Source organism: Rhineura floridana, chromosome 3, assembly GCF_030035675.1.
Source record: "Rhineura floridana isolate rRhiFlo1 chromosome 3, rRhiFlo1.hap2, whole genome shotgun sequence".
Lineage (NCBI taxonomy): Eukaryota > Metazoa > Chordata > Lepidosauria > Squamata > Rhineuridae > Rhineura > Rhineura floridana.
The window spans coordinates 97,404,057-97,429,153 of NC_084482.1; the positions used below are offsets into that span (position 1 = coordinate 97,404,057).

The following is a 25,097-nucleotide window of genomic DNA, read 5'->3' on the forward strand; positions in this document are numbered from 1 at the left end:
AAACAAGTGCATTGCTGCAGCATCACTACACACCATAAAAGGGGGGGGGGAGCTGAGCCATGCAGATATTTGCAAACAGGTTGGGCTGCTTAGAAACGGGCTGGACTTTAAACAGCAGTGGGAAGAGGATCAGGTCAGCCAGGGAAAGCACCCCAGGCACTTTGCTTTGTCCAACACTTGGAGTCAAAGGATGAAACTATGTAAATAGCGCTACTTTGTGTACAAAAGAACCTTTTATCCCAACAGTTCATCTGTCTGACAGAAGTCCAGGAGCTCGCTGAAAGTTTTGACCAACTCCTTTTAGTACAAAATGCTGCATTTCTATTCATCATCATTTAGGGAAGGTAAAACAAGGAACTGAGATTCAGAAAAATTCTTAGTTCTCCTTCTCGCTTCCCTTCTGCAAAACCTCTATGCCTGAGTTGTGTACACTGAGACAAAAGGCTGTTAAAGTAACTTGCCAAAGGAAACAAAGAATCTGCAACAGAGCCAGCTCCAGAACTACTCTGCAGGTCTTGGGTTGCATCCAGTATGTTCATTTGCAGTGCCTCAAAAGATTTAAACGGTACTGCTCTTTGGTTTGATATTTATGCATTTCAGTATGTTAGGGGCCAAAACATAATTGTCACTCTTCACTGACTGTTTTCAGATCAATTTAAAAATGGCTCAATGCTCAGATCTTTTAAAGCGTCAACATATGTGATGGATAGAATCGTTTTGATAACTAAAGTGATATAATGACTTGCTGCATTTATTACTTGGAGCACCACCTACTGGATTATGAGTGACAGGGATGCAGTTCTATAGACCGTATCTTCAAATGTACGGTCTTGGTTGAAAAATAAGTAAAGCTACTTACTTCCTTCACTTTGGTTGTCTTTGTTCGAGTTATAGACCTAAAAGGTAAACAAGAAATCATTTAAACTTTTGCAATATTTGTATCATAGATATTTATTTATTATTTAATTTATATCCCGCCCTTCCTCCCAGCAGGAGCCCAGGGTGGCAAACAAAAGCACTAAAAACACTTTAAAACATCATAAAAACAGACCTTAAAATACATTAAAACAAAACAACTTTAAAAACATTTGTTAAAAAAGCTTTAAAAACATCTTAAATAAAAAGGGTTAAAAACATATTGTTTAGGGGGGGAAAAGGTTTTTAAAAAAATCCAGTAGGGCCCCACTCATACGGCAGGTTAGGTTCCAGAACCCCACCAAAAAGCAAAAACCGCCGAAAAGCAGCTCAGCTGTAGCGTGGGGATCCAGAACCTAACCCGCTGATCCTGCCGGAGGAGGGGATCAGCTGTAGCGCAGGGGTCTGGAACCTAACCCACTCATTGCGCTGGAGCAGAAGATCAGCTGCAGCATGCTACAGCTGATCTCCTCCTCGTCTGGCGGGATCAGCTGTAGAGTGGGAGTCTGATCGGGCTCAAAGAGAAGATCCTCCTCCTGTGGGATCAGCTGGAGTGCTGGAGTCTCCTGGATCCATCTGAATTGGGAGAGGCTATGCAACCCCTGGACCACTGCTTGGATTCGGTGGTGGGCTGGATGAGGGTCAATAAACTGAGTCTGAATCCTAGCAAGATGGAGGTGTTATGGGTTGGTGGTTTCTGAGTTCAGATAATTGGTCAGTTGCCTGCTTTGGATGGGGTCATATTCCCTCTGAAAGAGCAGGTCTGTAGTCTGGGGATGCTCCTGGATCCATCTTTGTTGCTAGAGACACAGGTGACCTCAGTGGCTAGGAGCCTTTTACCAGCTTCGGCTGGCAAGACAGCTGCAGCTGTTTCTGGACCAGGATAGCCTGACCACTGTTGTCTAGGCACTGGTAACATCTAGGCTTGATGACTGTAATGCACTCTATGTTGGGCTTCCCTTGAGGTTGGTTTGGAAGCTGCAGCTGGTGCAAAATGCAGCAGCAAGACTGCTCACTGGGGCAGGGTATCGCCAACATGTCATTCTGCTGCTAAAAGAATTGCACTGGCTGCCCATTTGCTACCAAGCCAAGTTCAAGGTTCTAGTCTTGGTGTACAAAGCTCTATACAGCTTGGAACCAGGATACCTGAAAGACCATCTTATTCCTTATATACCCAGTCGATTACGGTGCTCTGCAGGTGAGGGCCTCTTGCAGACAGCATCTTATCAGAAGGTCCATTTTGCACAACTTAGGAAATGGACTTTTAGTGTGGCGGCACCTACCCTGTGGAATTCTGTCCCCTTAAATATTAGGCAGGCACCATCTCTGTTATCTTTTCAACACCTATTGAAGACCTTCCTCTTTCAACAAGCCTTTTAAGTTAAAACCTTATCCCAGTCTGCTTCTGTGTTGGAATTGCTTTTTAATATGTTTTTAAATATTTTTTTTTAAAAAACTGTTTTAACCTTTTTTTAAGATGTCTTGAAAGCTTTTTTAAAATGTTTTTAAAGTTGTTTTGTTTTAATGTATTTTAAAGTCTGTTTTATGATGTTTAAAGTGTTTTTAGCGGTTTTGTTTGCCGCCCTGGTGTCCTGTTGGAAGGAAGGGTGGGATATAAATCAAATTATTATTATTATTATTATTATTATTATTTATACCCTGCCTTTTGGCCAAAGGCCGTCAAGGTGGCTTATAAGAAAAATAAACACAAGTATAAAAATACATCAATAAAAGCAATACAATTTACAAAAATTAAACTAAATAACAAATAAATAAATAAGTTCCACAGCTACCACACTCAGCACCCTGAAAGCAGTCTTCCCCATCCAAACAGCTTGATGTGGCTATTTCAACCACAATCACATTTTATGGCTCAGAGCACTAAAAGAAACCAGAAGGCCTATAAAAGTTCAGCTGTCTTTCAAAGTGAACAGCAGTGTTTTTCAAGTTACAACATTTCTCCAACTCAAATGTACTTTAGCAAAGTAAGACTGCCAGCACAGTTGTTCATCCTGCCAAGAGTTAGCCATTTCTGCTGGTAAATTGATGTTATTGGTCATTGGAACCTAGATCTGTATTCTGCCCTATAGAACTGCAGCATGGTACTAATGTGACTAAGACAAAACAGAGCTAGTTTAAAGAACCAGGAGGCAGCATACATGCGTTCATTAGATCATCTGCCTAGCCCTATCCAGATCCCTAACCAGATTATCAACACTCAACTACAGTCACACACTGAGATAGCAATTCACAGGTTTCTACACATTTGCAAACTACAAATTCATAAGACACAAAGTATCCATCTCCCTTACATGTTTTCCTGTAGCCCACAAGCAAATAGATGAGGGACTTTCAGCACCTCCCTGCCCCCAGGACATAAGTAGATCTTTTTCTTCTCTCCATTTCTCTCCTCATTGTTTACTTTTCCCATCCCTCACCAACTAAAAGATTCAAAAGAAAACTGAACACAGCCATGCCTATTTTACTCCCAATGTTACTCAAAAACTAAAAAACAAGACTGGAGCAATACCTTTTGTGGACCAAGACTGTGTTCTTCCCAGAACAGGCAGAGCCAATGCTCAATCTTAGAGCATATTATTTGTATACTGGAGGATCTAGCTTCAACCCTTGGCATCTCCAGGTATGGCTAGGAAAGACCCCTGTCTAATACCCTGGACAGCCATTGCCAGTCAGTGTGAGCTAGATGAGCCATTGGTCTGGATCAGTAGAAGGCAAATTATGCCGCCCGACAAGATCAGCCACACAGGGCCTTCTCTCAATCCCGCCGACAAAAACAGCTAGATTGGCGGGTACTAGAGAGAGGGCATTCTCAGTGGCGGCCCCCACCCTTTGGAACTCCCTCCCACAAGATCTCCGGCACGCCTCTTCCCTAAATACATTTCGTAAAGCCATAAAGACCTGGCTCTTTCAACAGGCCTTTGGGATTTCCGGGGAGGGTTAATTACTAAGATTGGAATGCATCTTATCCTGTTTTAATATTATTGTTTGCTACTGTATTGTTCTTATACTGTTTTTATATTGTATCATTGTATTGTATTTTATTTTATTATGTTTTAACTGTTGTACGTTGCCTAGAGTGGCCATTGGCCAGATAGGCGACACAGAAATTAAATTTATTATTATTTATTATTATTATTACTATGTTCCTATATTCCAGTAACATTACATTTTTATCCCAAACTTCCTCAAAAGAGCACAGAATAGCACACATAATTCTGTGATAGTGACTGGCTCAGTTGACCAGCAAATCTTGTTAGAAGGAGGATTAGAATTTTGGTCTCCTCAAATCTAGCCCTATATTTCTAATCACAACAATCTTGTTCAAATTAAATCAGGCTGTGCTTTTACAAGTTTCTGGTAGACATCAAGAACATTTAGAACAGGGATGAAGAATCTGTGGCTTTCCAGAAATTATTGGTCTCCAGTTCCCATTCTACCCCAACTAGCATAGCCAGTGGTCAAGAATGATGGTAGCTGTAGTCCTACAACATCAGGAGGGCCACAGAATCTGCATCCCTGTTTTATTTATAGGCTTAGTGCAGGATCTCATTAATTGCACTTGGGGAAAGCAGAATTTATATTGTTCTGTTCTTTTTGGTTATATTTTTCTTTGTTTTGTATGTATGATCAATATATCAAAAAATGAAGTATTTGGAATATATGTATCTCTGTGGTGAGTTCAAAAGAATATGAGATCTGTATTTCCAGATTTTTACCATTTGGGAAGCTGGTTATAACACACTTTCATGAGATATTATATAAAACTTGGAAATTATATACAGATAGAATATGTGGTAAAACTCAGCTTTTAAGAGGTAGATATGGGATCATTTCTACTCTCAGCTAATCTTTTTGAAATGAGAAATACATTCTGACAAAATATATATATCCCTACCTTTGAAGCCCAATCTCAGAACAACCACTAGCAAAATATTTAGATTTGAATAACTGTAGTGCAATACAAAAGACTACAGATTCTTTTCCAAAGGCAGAAAGAAATTACTTGTTCAGTTTTGGAAAGCTGGTGGAATGACACAGTAGGAAATAGAAAGGGCTGCTGTCAGCAAAAGCATTTTCTTCCAAGGCATAACATTTATATTGTTAAGCATTCTTCACCAACCCAAGTGGTGAAAAGTCCAAAAATAGCACTATGCAGTTTGGTTTTCTTTGGATGAGAACACACTGGAGACTTAGTGTGTCTCTGTAACATTTGTTTTATTTACAAACATATCAGCAGAACATAGAAACTGGTCCTGCATCAGACTGAAGTATTGCTTCTCTTCTCCCTTTCACTCCTCCACAAGCTGCTCCACAGCCCAGCTGAGCTCCAGATCAAAAACTCCCAGATCCATTTCCTAATTTTAATTGCCACAACTATTTCTGTGCCTCTGATTTGTTGAAGGGTGCCAACTTCCAAACAGAGATGCACACTTTCCAAACATCAACTCCCATTCAGGACAAATCATCATTCATGTTTAGCTATTAGAAAGCTTAACAAAAGAAGGACCTCGTCAAAATTAGCAGAGAACTTAAAAATAATTATTCACCGGTTGAGGTTCAGAACGAGGCTCTCAATGTTCATGAATGCACAGCAATCCCAAAAGCAATCTTTATGCCAATTCCCAACATAGACTATCCCCCCCAAAAGGGAGCAGATAAAGGTGGCTAAAATCTGCAGGTGGTGCAGATGTGATGCTTAGTTCAGAGACTAGAAAACAGCTAATCTCCCTACTGCTGTTAGAGACAGAAGAGAATTCACTCAAGAGGGGAGGGAGAGTGCAACCTAGAGAATCAGTGTTGCCATGTGCATGAGTTGTGGCAAACAAAAGTGAGGAATCACCTTATTATCACTGTCATAGTTGCCTACCAATGCACACACATCTTTCTATTATGTTTTGGAGATGGAGTTTACACATTTTACAGATACCTCTGAGGGTCTATGTAAAAGAGAGCCACAAGATAAAACTGCAACAGCACAATAAATCACACACAACAAGAAGTGGAAAAAGGTGCATCCAAGTATCTGAAAATAATTCGTGCAAGCCCTTAATTCTCCTAATACAGGAACATTACTTTTAGTTTGTTTCAGGCTTAAAAAGAGGGAAAAGCATAATCTATAATATAAACTCAGTGCTTGCTTGTTTATACCAGTTGTGGGGTACGTCTGGCCCTGCAGGTGCTGCTGGACTATAATTCCCAGAATTCCTGACCATTGACTATGCTGGCTGAGAATGATGGGAACTGGAGTCCTACAACATCTGCAGGGCCACAGGTTAACCAACTTTGGTTTATACCATACACCCACACAGCTGAAGTTGCAAGGCTTTTCTCAAATTCTTTCAGCAGTGTTTGAGATTGGTTATTGCTCCACTTATTTTCTAAATTTAGAAATTTCTGACCTAGATTTCTCTGTAATAAGTACAAAATAACACTTTGGTAAGATCTCTTTTATAAGATTTCATATAAACAAATTTTGTATATCCAAAACTCTATAGGCATTGGGCAACCAGATTCCCTAGCTGGGATACTTCATTGTGTTAAAACTATATCCATCTTCATCTATAGAGGACATGTGTGGTGAAAGTTGTTTTCCGGGCCCAATTCAAGGTGTTGGTTTTGACCTTTAAAACCCTGCATGGTTTCGGCCCAGTCTATCTGAAGGAGCGCCTCCAGCATCATCAGCGATCTCGCTCAACAAGATCAGCCTCAAAAGACCTTCTCTCCATCCCACCAGTTAAAACAGCTAGACTGGTGAGGACTGGGGAGAGGGCTTTTTCAATCGTGGCTCCCACTCTGTGGAATTCCCTCCCAAATGATCTCCACTATGCCCCCTCTATGATAAGCTTCCACCGGGCCTTAAAGACCTGGCTCTTCAGGCAGGCTTTTGGGGTGGGTTAGGTTTTATTACTGTTGTTTGAGATTTTTAAAGCTCTAATGTAATTTGTATGTTTTTATGTTGTACTTCGCCCAGAGTAGCTGGATAACCAGCCAGATGGGCAACTAATAAATGCAGGAAGAGAACATCGCCGCCCAGGGAAGGAGAGTCTGCTGCTGCTGCTGCTGTGGGATCACCACCTCCACCACCCTTCCCTGTGGGACTTCTGCCTGGCAGACCTGCATCCTGCAGGACCAGGCCCCAGGTACCCAGCCAGCTGGGACTGATTGCTACCACCTGTCCCTCTTTGGAGGGATACATAAGCCGGCTGGCTGGGGTGGCCTGGGTGTGTGTTTGTTTTTTGTTTGTTTTTTGTGTGCTGCTTTTTTTTTTTTTTTGGTGGGATTAAGGAGGATTAATTTTATGATGTTTTAATTGGAAATTGGTTTTAAATTGTTTAGGACTGTGGTTTGTTTTTGTATATGTATATTATGTATAGCTTTTTGTTATTGTAAGTCGCCTAGAGTGTCCACTAACCTGGACAGATAGGCGACCAATAAATAAATTATTATTATTATTATTATTATTATTATTAATAAATAAATAAATAAATAAAGGGCTAAGGGCCTGTGTATTTAGCTTCACCCACAAAGTTGTGCTGGTCATCCTGCCCCCACCATCATCATGTTGACCACAAATGTCTGCAGTAGGGAGCCTTCTCTATTTGTGGAGATCCGCCAGGTGACTTAGAACCCTAATCACCCAATTCTACTATCCCTCCTCCAATTCTATAATATGTAATAGCCTTCCCACCTGATCCCCTCCAGATGTTGTTACACTACAACTCCCATCATCACTGAACCTGACCATGCCGGCTTGGGCTGATAGCAGTTGAACAAAATCTGGAGGGCATCTTTTGGGGGAAGGTTAATCTATATACTACTATCAGTTCCAGTCTTCTAAGTGCTTGTGCTTACATAGCCAAAACTGTACCACGGAAAAACTAGAGAGAGGTATCAGCATATTTAGGATTATATCCACAAAAGTTGTCCTATTAGTACAAGGACATCTGCCTACAGAAAAGTGACTTTGTCTCCCTTTCCTCTCCCCACATGCAGGGAGCGCGTTAGCAGAACAACTTTATTGGATACAACCCACAGATTTACCCTGAGTTATGCACAAGTACAAATCTGTAGAAAAACCCTAAGGGTGGAAGGAACCCCAAAATAGCCCCATAATAAATTCATGGAAGGGAATTTTAGAGATTGAGTGAATGAGTGCAAAAACACCATCAATCAGTTGTGGGATAGAAAAGGAATCAAATGACTTGTAAAGGAGCAGGGAGGAACAGAGACACAGATATAAGAAGAGAAGGCAAAATCCATCACATTGTCTGGCTAGCCCGTTTCCTAGTTCACACTAAGAAGCTATTTCAAAATGTTCCCAAGGACAGAAGAGCTGTCTTCTGACATCAATGGAGAAATTCAAGTTTCTAATGTACCTTGGACTGGGCAACAGTGTGTCTCCCCGCCCCCCTCCCAAAAGAACGGAACAGCGCAATGAGAACTGAGCACGCTCACTGAACACCAAATGCCTACTGACTGCTGGAGAGGGAGAAAATAATTGCAAACAAAAGCACTCCACACAGTAACAAATTTTGTTGCAGGGCCCAACTTATTATTATTAATTGTAATTCTGTTCCAATCTTCCTTTGGAAAGCCTGGAGTGACTTAAATAGATCCTACCAGTGGTCTGTCACTCAGGCTCCAATTAGGTCCACATCTCAGCTATTTTATGGATGCTTCCAGACCAACCATTGAATCCTATACTACCTTTGTTGATGTCACTGCATATAAAATATAAGCTTTTCAACTTTATGTTGCACCCATTTCTAGGACCCTTAGATATTCCCTAATTTTCACAACTGATCTGAGTTTATATTAAGGGTAAGGCCGTAGCACAGTGGAAGAGCTTCTGTCTTGCATGCAGAAAGTCCCGTTCAATCCCAGCATTTCTGGATAGAGCTGCAAGAGTCTCCCTGTCTGAAACTCTGGGGAGCCACTGCCCATCAGTGTAGACAACACTGAGCTAGATGGACAAATGGTCTGATTCAATATAAGGAAGCTTCCTATGTTCCTAACTGAGAGAGCTGGCTGATTAAAGTGAAGATGGTGATGGTGAGTAAAACTAAAAACTGAAAAGAAAAGAGGAAAACAAGAGCTAATAGGAAGACACCAAGTGCTCCTAAAAGAAACTGCAATTATTTACAAAATACCAGAGTTTAACCATTGCCTTTCAGTCCACAAAACAACTAACTCCAATCTGCTATATTAGAAACACTCTTTTGCTCCAATTACTGTATCTAAGCTAATTGAAGCAGAAAACAGAAAGTGAGACGATGCTTCTATTTCCAGCAATGAACAGCAAAAGCCTTGTGAACTTGCAAGTTGACCCTATGTTGATGTTTGCCACAGTTACATGTGTCTGAAAGAGAAGACGGTTGTCTCTATATAGAGAATATCCTCTTCCCGATCTATAGAAAACAAGCATCTTTAGCTGATTGATGTTGTTAAGGGCCAATGGACAACCCTTATGTTTCTTAGGCTTACAGGACCCTCTCTTACAGAATGTAGAACATCTCATGTGGCAAATACTCCTGGGTTTGCCTCTCTCTCTCTTGTCTTTGTCCATACAATATAGGAGTGAGCACTGCCAGATGAAACCAGTATAAATTAGGCTTCTGCAGAGTATGTTTGAGAACCTAAAAGACATTAATATCCCACTGTCAAAACAGAAAAATACAAAAAACCCATGCCTGGTAGATCATTATCTTTTCCCCTCTAGGTACCATCCTACTTATTACCACCATATATTTTTTAAAAAATCTTTATATAAATATTTCAACATTAAGTTACTAGCTTTGGAGTCTTTAGATTTCACAGAGCAATTTGCATGTACAACAAATGAAGATGTTGTGTCAGCAAAATATACTATTTTCTGTTGCTCCAAAAAGATACTAACAACTCCAAACAGCATTGTTTCATTTTTCATTCTTCAAACAACATTCATACGTCTTTGATCACAAAGAGGGTACAGTTTAACAGCTGGAACATCCAAAATCTTTAGTTAATCAAGCAATTAAATAAATGTGTGCATCAGATATAAATCATAGCTACAAAGAAACAAACAGAAGAAGGCAAACAGCAAATCTATTCTTTTGACATACGTATCTCTCCACTGATATGTTGCTTTGCTATTCATAGGGGTGTGCTGGAAGACAATGGGCAGATATACAGGCTGTGACACAAGGGAGAGGTCAGACAAAGCCTCTTGCACATTAAAACTACATTTGAGGGGGTTCCCAGACTCTGTCTGCAAAGCTTCCTCTCTCTGTTAGCAGTGCATTCACCAGCCATTCCGCCTCCCCCAGCCCCACACGCAGTGACCATGAGAAGGGGCCATCCAAGCATACCAGTGTACACACAGAGACCTCCTCCACGAGGTGGGAGGTTTCTGGGCTGTTGAAGATCTCGGTTTATGTGGAGGAACTCTGCATGTGTATGTAAGTATTTGCATACCGTCTCTTTTCATGGATAGTGAATGTATGGCCAGTGCGGGGCATGGGAAGCTAGCCCACATGGCCTCCCTCATGCATTTTAGTGGGCAGGGGTCAACCCCACTAGGGCAATGTAAGATCTGTTTAAGACTGACTATAGCATAGCTGCCGGAGGAGAGGAATTACCTGGAATTTCTTTTAAAACATTGTTTCTTTTTTCTCTGATCTTTACAATTACTTCAATTTTGTGTGTGTGTGTTCAGTTACCTACCCCACAACCCGGCAAAATGACTTAATAGTTATTCAAAACAAACATGAAAAGCTATTAAAATGCTAGCCATTTCCCATTGGACTTGAAGAGGCACTGTTAAAGTCTCCCCGAAAAAACTTGGTCCTGTTTCCAGATGTAGTTTTGCTGCCCTCGTGGCTGGAGCTCAAAGGAGTTGGAGTCCAGAAAATCTAGAAAGTATCGGGTTGAGGAACGGAGTGGTAATAAGAACAGACTGCAAACTTTCCTCTCTCTCATAGCTGATGAGAAATGCAAATCTTCCAGAAGATACTTTACAGGAAGCATTTCCTCACTCTTCCCTCTCCCTCACACACATCACTCCGCTGCCAGTTGAGCTTAACCCTGAAAGTGTTCTTTGGGGGCTCTCTAAGGAATAGAGCAAGATGAATAAAAATCACATTTAGAGCAGCAGCTAAAAAAACTTGGAACACAAAAAAGATTTTAAGAGTGCAGCATTCTGTAATGAATTATTTTGTGCTTTCTCTCTCTTATGATGATGATGACAGCATATGACTTGGTTTCCACTAGACTTACTACCCAAAGCATTTTCATTGGAATGGTGCCATTTTAGCATATTCAGCTGGCTGAGCTGGAAAATGGCTGTGTGTCTGTAGGCAAAAAATAAAATAAAAATCTTTCCATTCAGGTATAAAAATGAGGCCATTAATAATTTCTTTTCTTATTTCAAATAAATTTTGAACCAGGTTGGGGTGAGCAAGGCATTCATATGCAATTAGGAGGCATTGTTAAAGAGCATGGATGTACAATTCCTTTACAAAGTTTATACATTGGGTTGAATACAAGTACATTTTGTACCAGTGCTGAGGCAAGTTATCTGATCTTTATGGGCCAAATAGTTTTCCAGGTTATCAAAGGCAACAGTATATCAGTATATAAATCAGGTAGTTGCTCAAGGAAAACTAAATATTTGACCACGGAATTATATTACAAGTTCCATTGCTGGCATATTGCGGTGATATTCTAGGAATGGCTGACTCTATGGAGATAAGTGCTGTAAATGTTTTGTTGAGATGAAGATGGAAAGGCCCTTTCCAGTTTTCCTATGGCAGCACAACAAAAATATGCTCAAGTCAACTCTTGAGCAGTCTCCACAATCCCCACTATCAGAGAGTTGATCTTTATACCTGACACCCAGGCAGACTTGGCACACTAAAAAAGGCAGTCAAGCTTGGACAGCAGCCCAGCAGCAGGATGCTGGCACAACACAGAGCAGAAAAGGTGTAAGTCCAAAATAGGAACTCTTCTTGTCAGAATACAAGACACCTGGAAACCTTGGGGATATTATCCCGAAACTGTTGGCTCCATCTTATCAGCTCTGTTTTCATCTTGTCTGAGGGCCAAGTTTATATATTCCAGGCAAGGTCCGCCCCCACTGCCCCACCAAAGGCCAGCCACTGCTCTTTGTTGTGGCTACAAAAATAAGCTGCCAAAGAGTTTTCTCAGCCAGAAACATATATTACCAGGAAGAGATTTTCATCTTTCCAGACAAGAACTATCACAATTCACACCCTAATCTCACAACCTGCTTTTACCCTGCCCCCGCCCAAGGGAAAAAAATAAGGTACCAATTCCAGCATAGAGAGCTTGGCAGGCAAAATCTCCAATTTTATTGCTGGGTTGTCTAAGAAATGTCTGTTCAGTCCTCTAATCTCCTGCAAAAAATCCAAATAAGAATGTACTTTAGCACCTCTAGCTTTTACTCTGAAGCCTACACTTGATTGAAAAATCTAAGGTTGCAAATTCTTTGTGTTGGATGTTGAATTTTAAGAATGGAGAGGAAAAGGAATAGCTGTTCCAATTAAAAATGGGTCTAAAGCAGGAGAGTTATTGAATTCTGTGAAGCCAATAATTTGTTTCTTCAAACACATTTTTTGAACAACTGAGAAGATGACTGTACACAGGGACATCACCAAATGGTCAACATAGGAATCAAATAGATTATATAATTGGTGGTAGCAGAAGATGGAAAAGTTCCATACTTTCTACAAAAACAAGACCAGGAGCATACTGCGGTACAGATCATGAACTGGTTGTATCGAAAATCAGAGTAAAGCTAAAGAACAACAACAAAGCAATCATAATGCCAAAATACAATTTAAATAACATCCCAGAAGAATATAAAGGTCAAATAAGGAACAGATTTGAGGCTTTAAACTTAGTTGACAGAGAACCAGAAGAACTATGGAATGAAGTCAGGGACATTATCAGGGAAGAATGCAAAAAGACAATACCTCTAGTTAAAAAGAGAGAAAGACCTCAATGCATGACTGAAGAAACTCTTAAAATGTTTAAAGAGAGAAGGAAAGCAAAAGCAAAAGGAGATAAAACACGGCTAGAACCCTAAATGCAACTATACAATGACTAGTATATAGGGACAAAGAGAACTATTACAATATTTATTGTATAGAAATAGATAAGGACAACAAAATGGGAAGAACAAGAGCCCTATTCCAAAAGATTAGAGAAATGAAAAGGAAATTTAAACCACAAGTAGGGATGCTGAATAATCAACAGGGGAACACACTGACTGACTGAGATGAAATAAAAGGAAGATGGAAGCAATACACTGAAGAACTCTATAAAAGAGATGCCAGGATGACAGATTCATTCACGGAAGAACTGTATGATGAAGAACCATAGAGAGAGAAATATCAATAATTTAAGATACGAAGACGATACCATACTACTATAGCAGAAACTAGTAATGATTTGAAACGAATGCTGATGAAAGTTAAAGAGGAAAGCACAAAAGCAGGACTACAGCTGAATGTTAAGAAGTCTAAAGTAATGACAACAGATGATTTATGTAACTTTAAAGATGACATTGAGGATATTGAACTTGTCAAGATTATCAATACCTCGGCACAGTCATTAAGCAAAATGGAGACAATAGTCAAGAAGTTAGAAGGCTAGGACTGGGGAGGGCAGCTGTGAGAGAACTTGAAAAGGTCCTCAAATATAAAGATGGATCACTGAACACTAAAGTCAGGATCATTTGGACTATGGTATTCCCGATCTCTATGTATGGATGTGAAAGTTGGACAGTGAAAAAAGTGGATAAGAGAAATATCAACTCATTCGAAACGTGGTGATGGAGAAGAGCTTTGTGGATGCCATGGACTGCGAAAAAGACAAATAATTGAGAGTTAGAACAAATTAAACCAGAACTATCACTAGAAGCTAAAATGATGAAACTGAGGCTATCATACTTTGGACACATCATGGGAAGACATGATTCATTAGAAAAGACAATAACGCTGGGAAAAACAGAAGAGAGTAGAAAAAGAGGAAGGCCAAACAAGAGGTGAATTGATTCAACAAAGGAAGCCACAGACCTGAGCTTGTATGATCTGAACAGGGTGGTTTTATAACAGATGCTCTTGGAGGTTGCTCATTCATAGGGTCGCCATAAGTCGAAATCAACTTGAAGGCAAGTAACAACAACAAACCTAATTGTGCTTCCCAAAACAATATGAAATCCAAAACACAGCTATCCTCCTAAATTCTCACTTTTCCAAATTTTGTGACGCAGTTTTCCAAGCAAATGTGTATAAAAATAGGTGTATGTAGAGCATGTAATTCAAATCCATATATTAGTGAAAGGAACTTACAAAAATGCATTGCATTAGAGAAGACCACTTGCAAATATGTGTACATTTGGAGATATGCATGCTAAAATGTTTTTAAAGTTTCATGTAATTTTTTTTAAAAAATGCAAACAACTTAATGGAAAAATGAGCAACTGACAGCAATTGACTCGTCCATTCTTAGATACAAATCATACTATTATCATTGGGAAACTGAGAAACTGAGAGCAATTAACAAGAATCATCCATCCCCAGGTACAAACATGATCTTCACTATTATTGTTGTTGTTGTTGTTATTACCACCACCACCACCACCACCACCGGGCCTTCACTGGCAGGTCCCAGGACAGGTTACAACAGTTTAAGATTCATTATTAAAAATGATTTAATCATATTATATAATACAGAGTTTGGAAAAGTTACTTTTTTTGAACTACAACTCCCATCAGCCCAATCCAGTGGCCATGCTGGCTGGGGCTGATGGGAGTTGTAGTTCAAAAGAGTAACTTTTCCAAGCTCTGAATTATAATCACAGTGATAGGGTGGGTATTAAAAACATATCACAGGTGTCCACGTAAAGAGGTGCATCTTTAGCATTTGCCAAAAGCTGTGCAGTGAAGGTGCCAGATGCACCTCTGTGGGGAGGGAATCCCACAACTTAGGGGCTGCAATGGAAAATGCCCTTCTCCAGGTTGCCATCCCCCAAACATTTGATGGTAGCGGAATTAAGGTCCCCTCTGCTGATCTTAAAATCTGCTGATCTTAAAACTCTTCCCTACAGGGTCTGTTGGGAAGGAGGCAGTCTCTCAGATATTTGGAACCTAGACAGAGATACCTATATATAGCAGGGGTGGGTAACATGTGGCCCTCCAGATGTCATTGGACTACAACTCCTATCATTCCTCACCAGTCATCATTCTGGCTGGGACTGATGGGAGATGGAGTCTGACAATATCTGGAGGGCTATAGATTCCCCACCCCTACTATACAAAGTGAAATGGTCAACTGATTTAGAGGAACAACTGTTTAGTAATAGATTTCAAGTTTCACAAAACAATATTTTAAATTGTATGTGCTATACAACAAAATCAAGTAAGCAACTGAAGAGAATGAAGTTTTTGAAGAGAGCATCCACTCTAGTAATTGTATAGCCATGAGAGTGGCTGTATACTATAGCCAGCGTGGATTTTTCACATTCCGCAATGTTAAATTGAAAATACCCCCATGCCATTCTGATGCTTCCCATAAGCTCATTTCAAAACAAAACCTTACATAACTTATAGTCCTGAACTCATAAATGCTTGCTTAACAACCCTCTCAATTTTCATGGCGATACACAAAAGTCAGAGAGAATAGAGAGTTCAAAGTGTAAAAAGAGAGGGGGAAAACCCAGAAACCTTTTGGACTTTTTTCTGTCAGAGTTCTCATAAACTGTTGAAATTCTTTAAAAATCAGCCATGTTCACAGAGTACCTGTAATCCTAATACTGACCTTGCCCCATACTCTGACCTTCATCTTCTGAAGTTTAAAAGCCGAAAAAATGTGTGGCTGATTTTTAATTAATTTAAACATTTTTGGCTGGAAGCCAATGATAAGGGCGGGCATGCTCAGTAAGAACCAACTGTCAGAGTTCTAAAAGCCAGACTCACAGCTGCTGGGCTTGCCTCATCAGGGGGCCATACCCACACCAGACTTTGATTTCACTTGAGGCAGTCATGGCTTCCCCCAAAGAATCCTTGGTAGTGTAGTTTGTGAAGGGTGCTGAGAGGAGACTCCTATCTGAGCTCCAGTGACCAGACTGGTTTAACAGTCAGCCACTCTGATTGAAGGTCTGTGAGAGAAACAGGGCATCTCCTACTAACTCTCAGCACCCTTCACTAACTATACTTCCCAGGATTCTTTGAGAGAAGCCATGGCTGTCCAAAGTAAAATAAAGGCCTGGTGTGGATGTAGCCAGTGACACCTTTGGTTGAAATGAGGGTGCAAGAGTACATGTGCCTGCTGTCAGGGCCAACTTATCCATTAGGCACAGTAGGCACAGTGCCTAGGGCCCACGATACTTTTAGGGGCCCGCGAATATGTTTTAATTTCTTTTAAAATCAGAAGGAAAAAAACAAACTTTTAGGGTCGAAGAATGTAGTGGGAGGCTACATGTGCCTGCTGTAGAATAAAAAGGTGAGGGAAACGCTCAGTGGTGTGCTGGTAAATATTTAACAACCAGCTCTCCGGGGGGAAAAAATCTAAGCTGGATTTAGAAAGGGGAGAGGCACCAGAGATCATATCGCAAGCATACACTGGATAATGGAATGGACCAAGGTATTTCAGAAGAAAATCACCCTGTGCTTTACAGATTACAGCAAAGCCTCTGATTGTATAGATAACAAAAAACTATGGAATGGTTTTAAAAGAAATGGGGGTACCACAGTATCTGACTGTTCTGATGGGCAACCTATACTCTGGACAAGAGGCTACTGTAAGGACAGAATATGGAGAAAACAATTGGTTCCCCATCGGAAAGGGTGTGAGACAGGGGTGTATTTTATCATCCTGTTTGTTTAATCTATATGCAGAACACATCATATGGAAAGCGAGATTGGCCCAAGATGAGGAGGTGTGAAAATTGAGTGAGAAATATCAGTAATTTAAGATATGTAGATGATACCATACTCTTAGCAGAAACCAGTAATGATCTGAAACGAATGCTGATGAAAGTTAAAGAGGAAAGCACAAAAGCAGGACTACAGCTGAACATCAAAAAGACTAAAGTAATGACAACAGAAGATTTATGTAACTTCAAAGTTGAGAATGAGGACATTGAACTTGTCAAGGATTATCAATACCTTGGAACAGTCATTAACCAAAATGGAGACAATAGTCAAGAAATCAGAAGAAGGCTAGGACTGGGGAGGGCAACTATGAGAGAACTAGAAAAGGTCCTCAAATGCAAAGATGTATCACTGAACACTAAAGTCAGGATCATTCAGACCATGCTATTCCCAATCTCTATGTGTGGATGTGAAAGTTGGACAGTGAAAAAAGCGAATAAGAGAAAAATCAACTCCTTTGAAATGTGGTGTTCAATGAGTGCTTTGTGCATATCATGGACTGCAAAAAAGACAAATAATTGGGTGTTAGAACAAATTAAACCAGAACTGTCACTAGAAGCTAAAATGATGAAACTGAGGTTATCATACTTTGGACACATCATGAGAAGACATGATTCACTAGAAAAGACAATAATGCTGGGAAAAACAGAAGGGAGTAGAAAAAGAGGAAGACCAAACAAGAGATGGATTGATTCCATAAAGGAAGCCACAGACCTGAACTTACAAGACCTGAACAGGGTGGTACATGACCTCTTGGAGGTCACTGATTCATAGGGTCGCCATAAGTCATAGTCGACTTGGAGGCACGTAACAACAACAACCTCTTCAAAGTACTGATAAGCCTCTTGTTTTAATTAAAATAATAATTATAAATTCTTGCTCTTATCACTAATATGAGTTAATTATCTTGCATATGCCCATAGTAAATTTTCAGATACCGTATATTCCGGCGTATAAGACGACTGGGCGTATAAGACGACCCCCAACTTTTCCAGTTAAAATATAGAGTTTGGGATATACTCGCCGTATAAGACTACCCCTACTTATGACATGCAGGTACTTAGCAGGAAAACTGTCACTTATAAACTTATAAATATTAATATTTGGATTGTCCAGTTGTTTTGTTTTTGTGCCTAGGAATTACCACCAAAAACTGGGGAAAGATGTGAGAAATCTTTTTTTTAAAAGCAACATTAAATGCCTAGACTCTAGTTTCCAACACTATGGAGTATTTATTGATTGATTAAGAGAATTTATATCCTGCCCTTTTGCTGTTAAAAACAGAGCTCAGCACAGCTTACAAATATAGTAAAAACAATAAAAATACACAATCAGAGAAAAACAAGCCAAAATGTTAGGAAAAGGAGTCTTTCACACCACACGCTCAGTTCTAAATACTGTTGCAGCAAGTTTTACAAGTTCCTCCAGTATTCCACTGGTGCAGGCACTCAGACATTCAAAGTACTGTATGTTTCTTAGGTTTTATAAAAGCAGAGCTTTGCTTAACTCAAAATTTCTTCTCCCTTTGATAACCACATCTACACAGGTTCCACCTCCATACTCAAAATGAAACTGAGCCTGGAAGTGTACAACAACCCCACACATACCTTGCTAATTCGATTATCAATGCCAGGATGTCTGTCTTATCGACTACTCTTCTGCTCCCCCCCCACACACACACACACCGGGCATCATGAAAGACCCAGTCCTGGGCTCAGAAAGAAAATAAATATCTGGTCCTCTTCAAAGTATTGATACGCCTCTTGTTTTAATTGAAATAATAATTATAAATTCTTGTTCTTATCACTGATGGGAGTTAATTATCTTGCATATGCTGCTGTTGCTTCTATGGCTGTAACGGAGTGAGGTTAAAGATAAGTGAAATGCAAATAGGAAAAAAAAATACAGAAGGCAGTAACACTTTCCTAAATGTAATACCATACCAACCACAACAAGATTCCTATAAGGCAAAAAACTAAGCATCTCACAACCAGTCAGGATTCCTAACCAAAAACCAAAAATATGATAAATGAAGAAATATTTATATAAGCATAACTACCAAATATATTTATTATTTACACAAACTGTAAAGATATTTATAGTGCAATCCTAAATTTATTTATTCAGAAGCAAGTCCCAGCGTATTCAATGGGGCTTACTGAAACAGGGACAGAAATGCAACCTCAAGTGATAAGCAACTTCATTCACACAACCCAAAATTCCGAATCATGCCACTTTACACTGTTTTGCAACTGTTTATACTTGTTTTTATGGTTATTGGGTTTTAAATGGCTTTATTTCTTGTTGTGAGCTGCCTTGGTTTCCAACCCTACCTCACAGGGGTGTTGGAAAGACTCCATACACACACGCACACACTGCAGATGTATAAATACATACAGCCCATATAATAGTTTATTGTCAAACCAATTGGTCATTGCAGAAAAATCAGTATTAGTTTTTTAAAAATCAGTATTAGTTTCCTACAGAATAAAAACTGCAATACCTAAGTAAGCCCTGCCTACTTGCTTTAAAATAGGACTGGGGGGGGGGCAGAAAGAGAACACAAACACAATTCTTTTTTACATTCACTCCAAAGTCCCATTGATTTTCAGCACATTCATAATCATGTCTACTCAAAAGTAATTCCTACTGAATTCAATAGGATTTACTCTGGACATATGGGATTAGCACTGTTTTTACCCCCAAAAGCAACTATTGGGAAGGTTTTCAAAACACTGCCCAGGATCTGACTCCTACACACAACAGGGGGAAAAACTGAAATGTATATACCTACCCAATTTATGAGATTTTCAGATAAACAGGAGGGGAAACCACCATTTTCTGGCCTCGCAATGAAGTTTTGCAGACACTGCCACCAAACAAACACTTCACTGATTGGCTGAAATCCTGAATGGGCGGGGTTAAAGCTACGAAGTGCTATACAGTAGTTTAAAAAAAGATTTAACCGGGGGGGGTGCCTGACGTTTTTATATATATCTCGAGAACCGCACCACCTAGAAACTTAATTTTTTTTTAAATGAAAGCTGAGAATCCGGGCCACCTAAGGGGCTAGCCGGGCGCCGGGTGGCATGCTTAGAATCCGGGTAAAACCCGGCTATCCGGGCAATATGGCAACCCTAATAAGACGACACCCAGCGTATAAGACAACCCCCGACTTTGGAGAAGATTTTCCAGGGTTAAAAAGTTGTCTTATACGCCGGAATATACGGTACTTTCAGACCCTCAGCAATTTTCAAGTGGTCTATGTAGAAGAAAGGTTTGGGAACCCCTGGTGTAAGACATCTGCCTATGCTGCTCTCACCCCTCATTTAGGTGCCTGGGATGCATGCGTGTGGACATACCTCCTTACAGTTATGGAAAGTGATTCTTAATAATAATGTAAAGTTACATAGGTATTTATCAGTTGTTTAGTAGAAAATTCAAAAGTGCAGAGTCCCTTCATGATAGTTGCAGCCACACACACCCTTTTTTGCTCCTGAATTAAGAATGAGATCTTTGTTAATGCATTCTCTCACAACAACGAACATCTCTAGGAGCCAATCAGCATGAAAGTGGACAGCGTTAACAACTGAGAAGAGTCTTCTCAGTGGCTGACTCACCTCCTTTCACTCTGATCGACTCCAATCAGCAGGAAAGGCAAGGAAGCATAATAGAAGACTCTTCACAGTGAATAACATACTCCCTTTTCATGTTGATTGTAGGATGCTTGGAGACATAGGGACCCTGCTCCCAAAAAAGCAGAGGGACTAAGACCCCCTGGGCGACTACCCTCCTGGTGCTTACGGACATGACAGTAAAATATTTTGTGGCGTGCAAGTTCAATATTATTTATTAAGTGTGTTTAGGATTACAGTGATGGCATTCCCAAATATGTACTTTCACACAGACTTTGGTTTTCCATAACACAATGTTTGTGCAAACCTCCACACTTGGGGGGGCAGTACTTGCACACCCCTTCCATAGGCACATCAAAGTTGGATACACACCTGAACCAAGACCCAGACAACAGTACACTCAAAACAAAAAGGTAATTACAGTGGCTGAGTAGATCTTGTACAGTGGTTATACTGACTGGGCAGCCACTGTCCCTCATATTTTACAAAATACTTTTTCCTATACAAAGATTAAATTTCTGTGTATGAAAAAGTAATATATGAAGTGGTCTCAATAGTGAGAAAAGCAAACAAATGAATGGTGATCCAAATGTTTTTCATTCTCACGTTATGAAGCTAGCTGCCAGATGATGTATCACCTTCCCTACGCATGCAGCGTAGACTGAAAAAACAGCACCCAAGCCACCATTCAATACGTGCACGTGTTCTTTCCAACATGAATCTATAGGTCTCAAAAAGTAATGTGTGACAAAGTCCTCAAACACCTTATAACATGCCTCAAACATGGTCTCTTGTTCTACCAGCATGCCTTCACACCATCACTTTGCCAAAACATAAGGATAGGTAAATTGCTTTTAGGGAGGTTCACAATTATTTTCCTATTTATTTAATCTAAAAATATTTAAAATACATAAAAACAGCCAGGGGAAGATATTGGAGAAATATAAAATAAACACAAATAAAAAAAAGGGAAGGGGGAGGTGAAAAGACCTTAAATGTGCTACTCACCATCTCTCAGCCTATCCTCCCCTCAGGATGAAAACAATGGAGAACCATGACCACCCCCAGGAAGAAGGGCACACTTAAAACGTAGAGGAAAAAATCATCTACAACCATAGTGTGAAATCAAATACTTATTGGGACACAGTATGAAGAAATACTTATATAAACATAACTATCAAATGTTTATGAATTACACAATCTGTAAATATATTTATAGTGCAATCCGATGTTTGTTTACTCAGAAGCAAGTCCCAATGTATTCAATGGGGCTTACTCAAACTGGGAAGTGTGCAGAGAACTACAGCCTCAAACGATAAGGAACTTTCCTACAGAATAAAAATTGTAATACCTGCCTACTTGCTTTAAAATAGGACTGGAGAGAAACAGAGTTAGAACACAAACACAATTCCTTTTTACATTCACTCAAAAGTCCCATTAATTTACAGCACATTCATAACCATGTCTACTAAAAAGTAAGTCCTATTGAATTCAATGGGATTTACTCTGGGCATATGGGATTAGCATGCTTTTACCCCCACAAAAGCAAGTATTGGGAAGGTTTTGAAAACACTGCCCAGGATCTGACTCCTGCACACAAGAGGAAAAAAAACTGAAATGCATATACTTACTCAGTTTATGCGATTTTCAGATAAACGGGGAGGGGGAACCACCATTTTCATTTTCTAGACACTGCCCAGGTCAACCAAACTGGCTTCATACTGATTGGCTGCAATCCTGAACGGTCGGGGTTAGACTGAGCTACAAAGTGCTATACAGGCCAGATTTGCTTTTAAAAAAGATTTAACAGTCGGGGGGGTGGCTGACGTTTTTATGTATATCTTGAGAACCGGACCACCTAGAAACTTAATTTTTTTTTAATTAAAGCTGAGAATCCGGGCCACCTAAGGTGCTAAACGGACGCCAGGTGGCATGCGAAGAATCCGGGTAAAACCTGTCTAACCGGGCAATATGGCAACCCTAACTACAACTCCCATCAGCCCCAGCCAGCATGGCCACTGGATTGGGTTGATGGGAGTTGCATTTCAAACAAGTAACTTTTCTAAACTCTGCCCAGAAGCCCATGCTTCTGGCCAGAGCTTGGAAAAGTTACTTTTTTGAACTACATCTCCCATCAGCCCAATCCAGTGGCCATGCTGGCTGGGGCTGATGGGAGTTGTAGTTCAAAAAAGCTCTGCTTCTGGCACATGTCTTTCGTCCACCAATCAGAGAAGCAGAAGACTTCCCCTGCTCCCTCTGTTAACAAACGGCTCGCAAAATTCTCAAAACTTTAACAATCGGCTCTCACGAGCTGGTGCGAGCCGGCTCCAGCACGCCACTGGAAACGCTGAAAAGCAATGATGCTGTTCACAATGTTTTCCTTTTTGAAAGGAAAGGGGCTTCCCCTCTGCCCAGTGCCTGCCCACCCAATCTCCTCCCCTCCCCCTCCCCTCGCCTCCCTGTCCCTCCCCCAGGTCAGTGTTGGACTACAACCTGGGAGACCAGGGTTCGAATCCCCACACAGCCATGAAGCACACTGGGTGACCTTGGGCCAGTCACTGCCTCTCAGCCTCAGAGGAAGGCAATGGTAAAACCACCTCCGAATACCGTTTACCATGAAAATCCTATTCATAAGTCAACATAAGTCAGGACTGACTTGAAGACAGTCCATTTCCATTTTAAAACATGATTGCGCAGAAATAAATCCCACTGAACTAAAAAAGTGTTCAAATGATCAAACCCACCCTCCCTTCTCCTCCCTCCTATCCACTCCCTCTTGCCCCTTCCCTCCCCCTTCCTTTGCCCCTCCCTCCCCATCCCCTTTCCATCCCCAACCCCTTCCAATCCCCTCCTTCCCCTTTCCCCTCCTCCTCCCCATGGTCAGTTTTACCTATCTTAAGTATGATTGCATGGCAGTAAATATCATTGAACTCTATAAGCATGCAAATGATCAAACCTGCCCTGCCCTCCCCCTTCCTTTGCCCCCTCCAATACACTCCTTTCCCTTCCCCTCCCCCTCTTCCTCCCCCATGGTCAGTTTTTCCTATCCTAACCATGACTGCATAGGAGTAAATCCCATTAAACTCAATAAGCATGCAAATGATCAGACTACCAATTAGCTAGACAGGTAGTGGCTCTCCGACACTGGAGGCATTCAAGAGGCAGCTGGACAGCCTTCTGTTGGGAATGCTTTGATTGGGATTCCTGCATTGAGCAGGGGGTTGGACTTGATGACCTTATAGGCCCCTTCCAACTCTACTATTCTATGATTCTTTTTTTTGTAATAATTTTTATTATTCAAATTTTCATAAAACAAACACAACAAAATCAAACAACAAAAACAATACAACAAAAATAAAAAGAACAACTTGACTTCCGATTTGTTACAGATCAGCTATAAGTATATAATATATATCAAACCTGTCCCCTAAAACATACGAAATTCACTTTTTTCCATAGTCTATCTTAATTAATCATCAAATCCCATTATCATCATTTCATTTTTTTCTTTCAACGAAAAGTCCAAAAGAGGCTTCCATTCCTTAAGAAATGTATCTGTCGTTTTTTCTCTGACAAGGCATGTCAATTTGTCCATCTCAACTAAATCCATTAATTTCAATAGCCATTCTTCCATTGTTGGTATTGATTCCATTTTCCACTTTTGTGCATATAATAATCTTGCTGCCGTAATCATATATAATATTATTCTTCCATATTTCTTTTCCTTTTGTTTATCCATAAAACCCAATAAAAAAAATTCTGGCTTTGACTGAATATTTATCTTTAAGATTTTTTGCATCATCCTACCTATCTGTGCCCAAAATAATTTTGCCTGTTTACACGACCACCACATATGATAAAAATATCCTTCTTGTTGTTTACATTTCCAACATACATTAGAAACATTACTATACATTTTTGACAACTTTTCTGGAGTCATGTACCAACGATACATCATTTTATAAAAAAATTCTTTAAGATTATAGCATAATGTAAATTTCAAACCTTTTTTCCACATATTTTCCCATTGATCCATTTGTATATTATAACTAAATTTTTTTGCCCACTTGACCATACATTCTTTTACTTGTTCTTCTTCCATGTCCATTTTCAATAAAAATTTATACATTTTTGCAATTATACATTCATCATTTGTACACAAACCTATTTCAAAATCAGACTTATTTATTTCAAACCCATACATTTTCTTATCCAATTTGTATCTTTCTAACAATTGTAAATAGGCAAACCATTGAGAACTATATCCTTCCTTTATTAGTTGTTTTCTCTCTTTCATTATATATTCTCCATGCACATTTTCTAATAGTTCTTGGTAAGTTAACCATTTCTCTTTTCCAGCCATTTCTCTTCTATAAAATGCTTCTTGACTTGAAACACATAATGGTATTTTTGAAAAAAACCTTGTTTTGTATTTATTCCATATTTTCAACAAAGGACATCTTATAAAATGATTGTTAAAATCCACATTAACTTTTACTTTATCATACCATAGATATCCATGCCATCCCCACTTCAGGTTGTGACCCTCCAAATCCAATAATCTTTTGTTCCTCAATACAATCCATTCCTT

At 39.9% G+C, this 25,097-nt stretch overlaps 1 protein-coding gene across 7 annotated transcripts in view; it reads right to left on the reverse strand.

Annotated features, from left to right (window-relative positions):
* ARHGAP26 (Rho GTPase activating protein 26) overlaps window positions 1-25,097 on the reverse strand; it is a 421,406-nt gene that overhangs the window by 219,959 nt on the left and 176,350 nt on the right. For all 7 annotated transcript variants that reach the window (XM_061616981.1, XM_061616982.1, XM_061616980.1 and 4 more), the window contains exon 12: window positions 860-896. In XM_061616981.1, coding sequence (XP_061472965.1) covers window positions 860-896 — 37 coding nt within the window. The remainder of the gene's footprint in view (window positions 1-859; window positions 897-25,097) is intronic.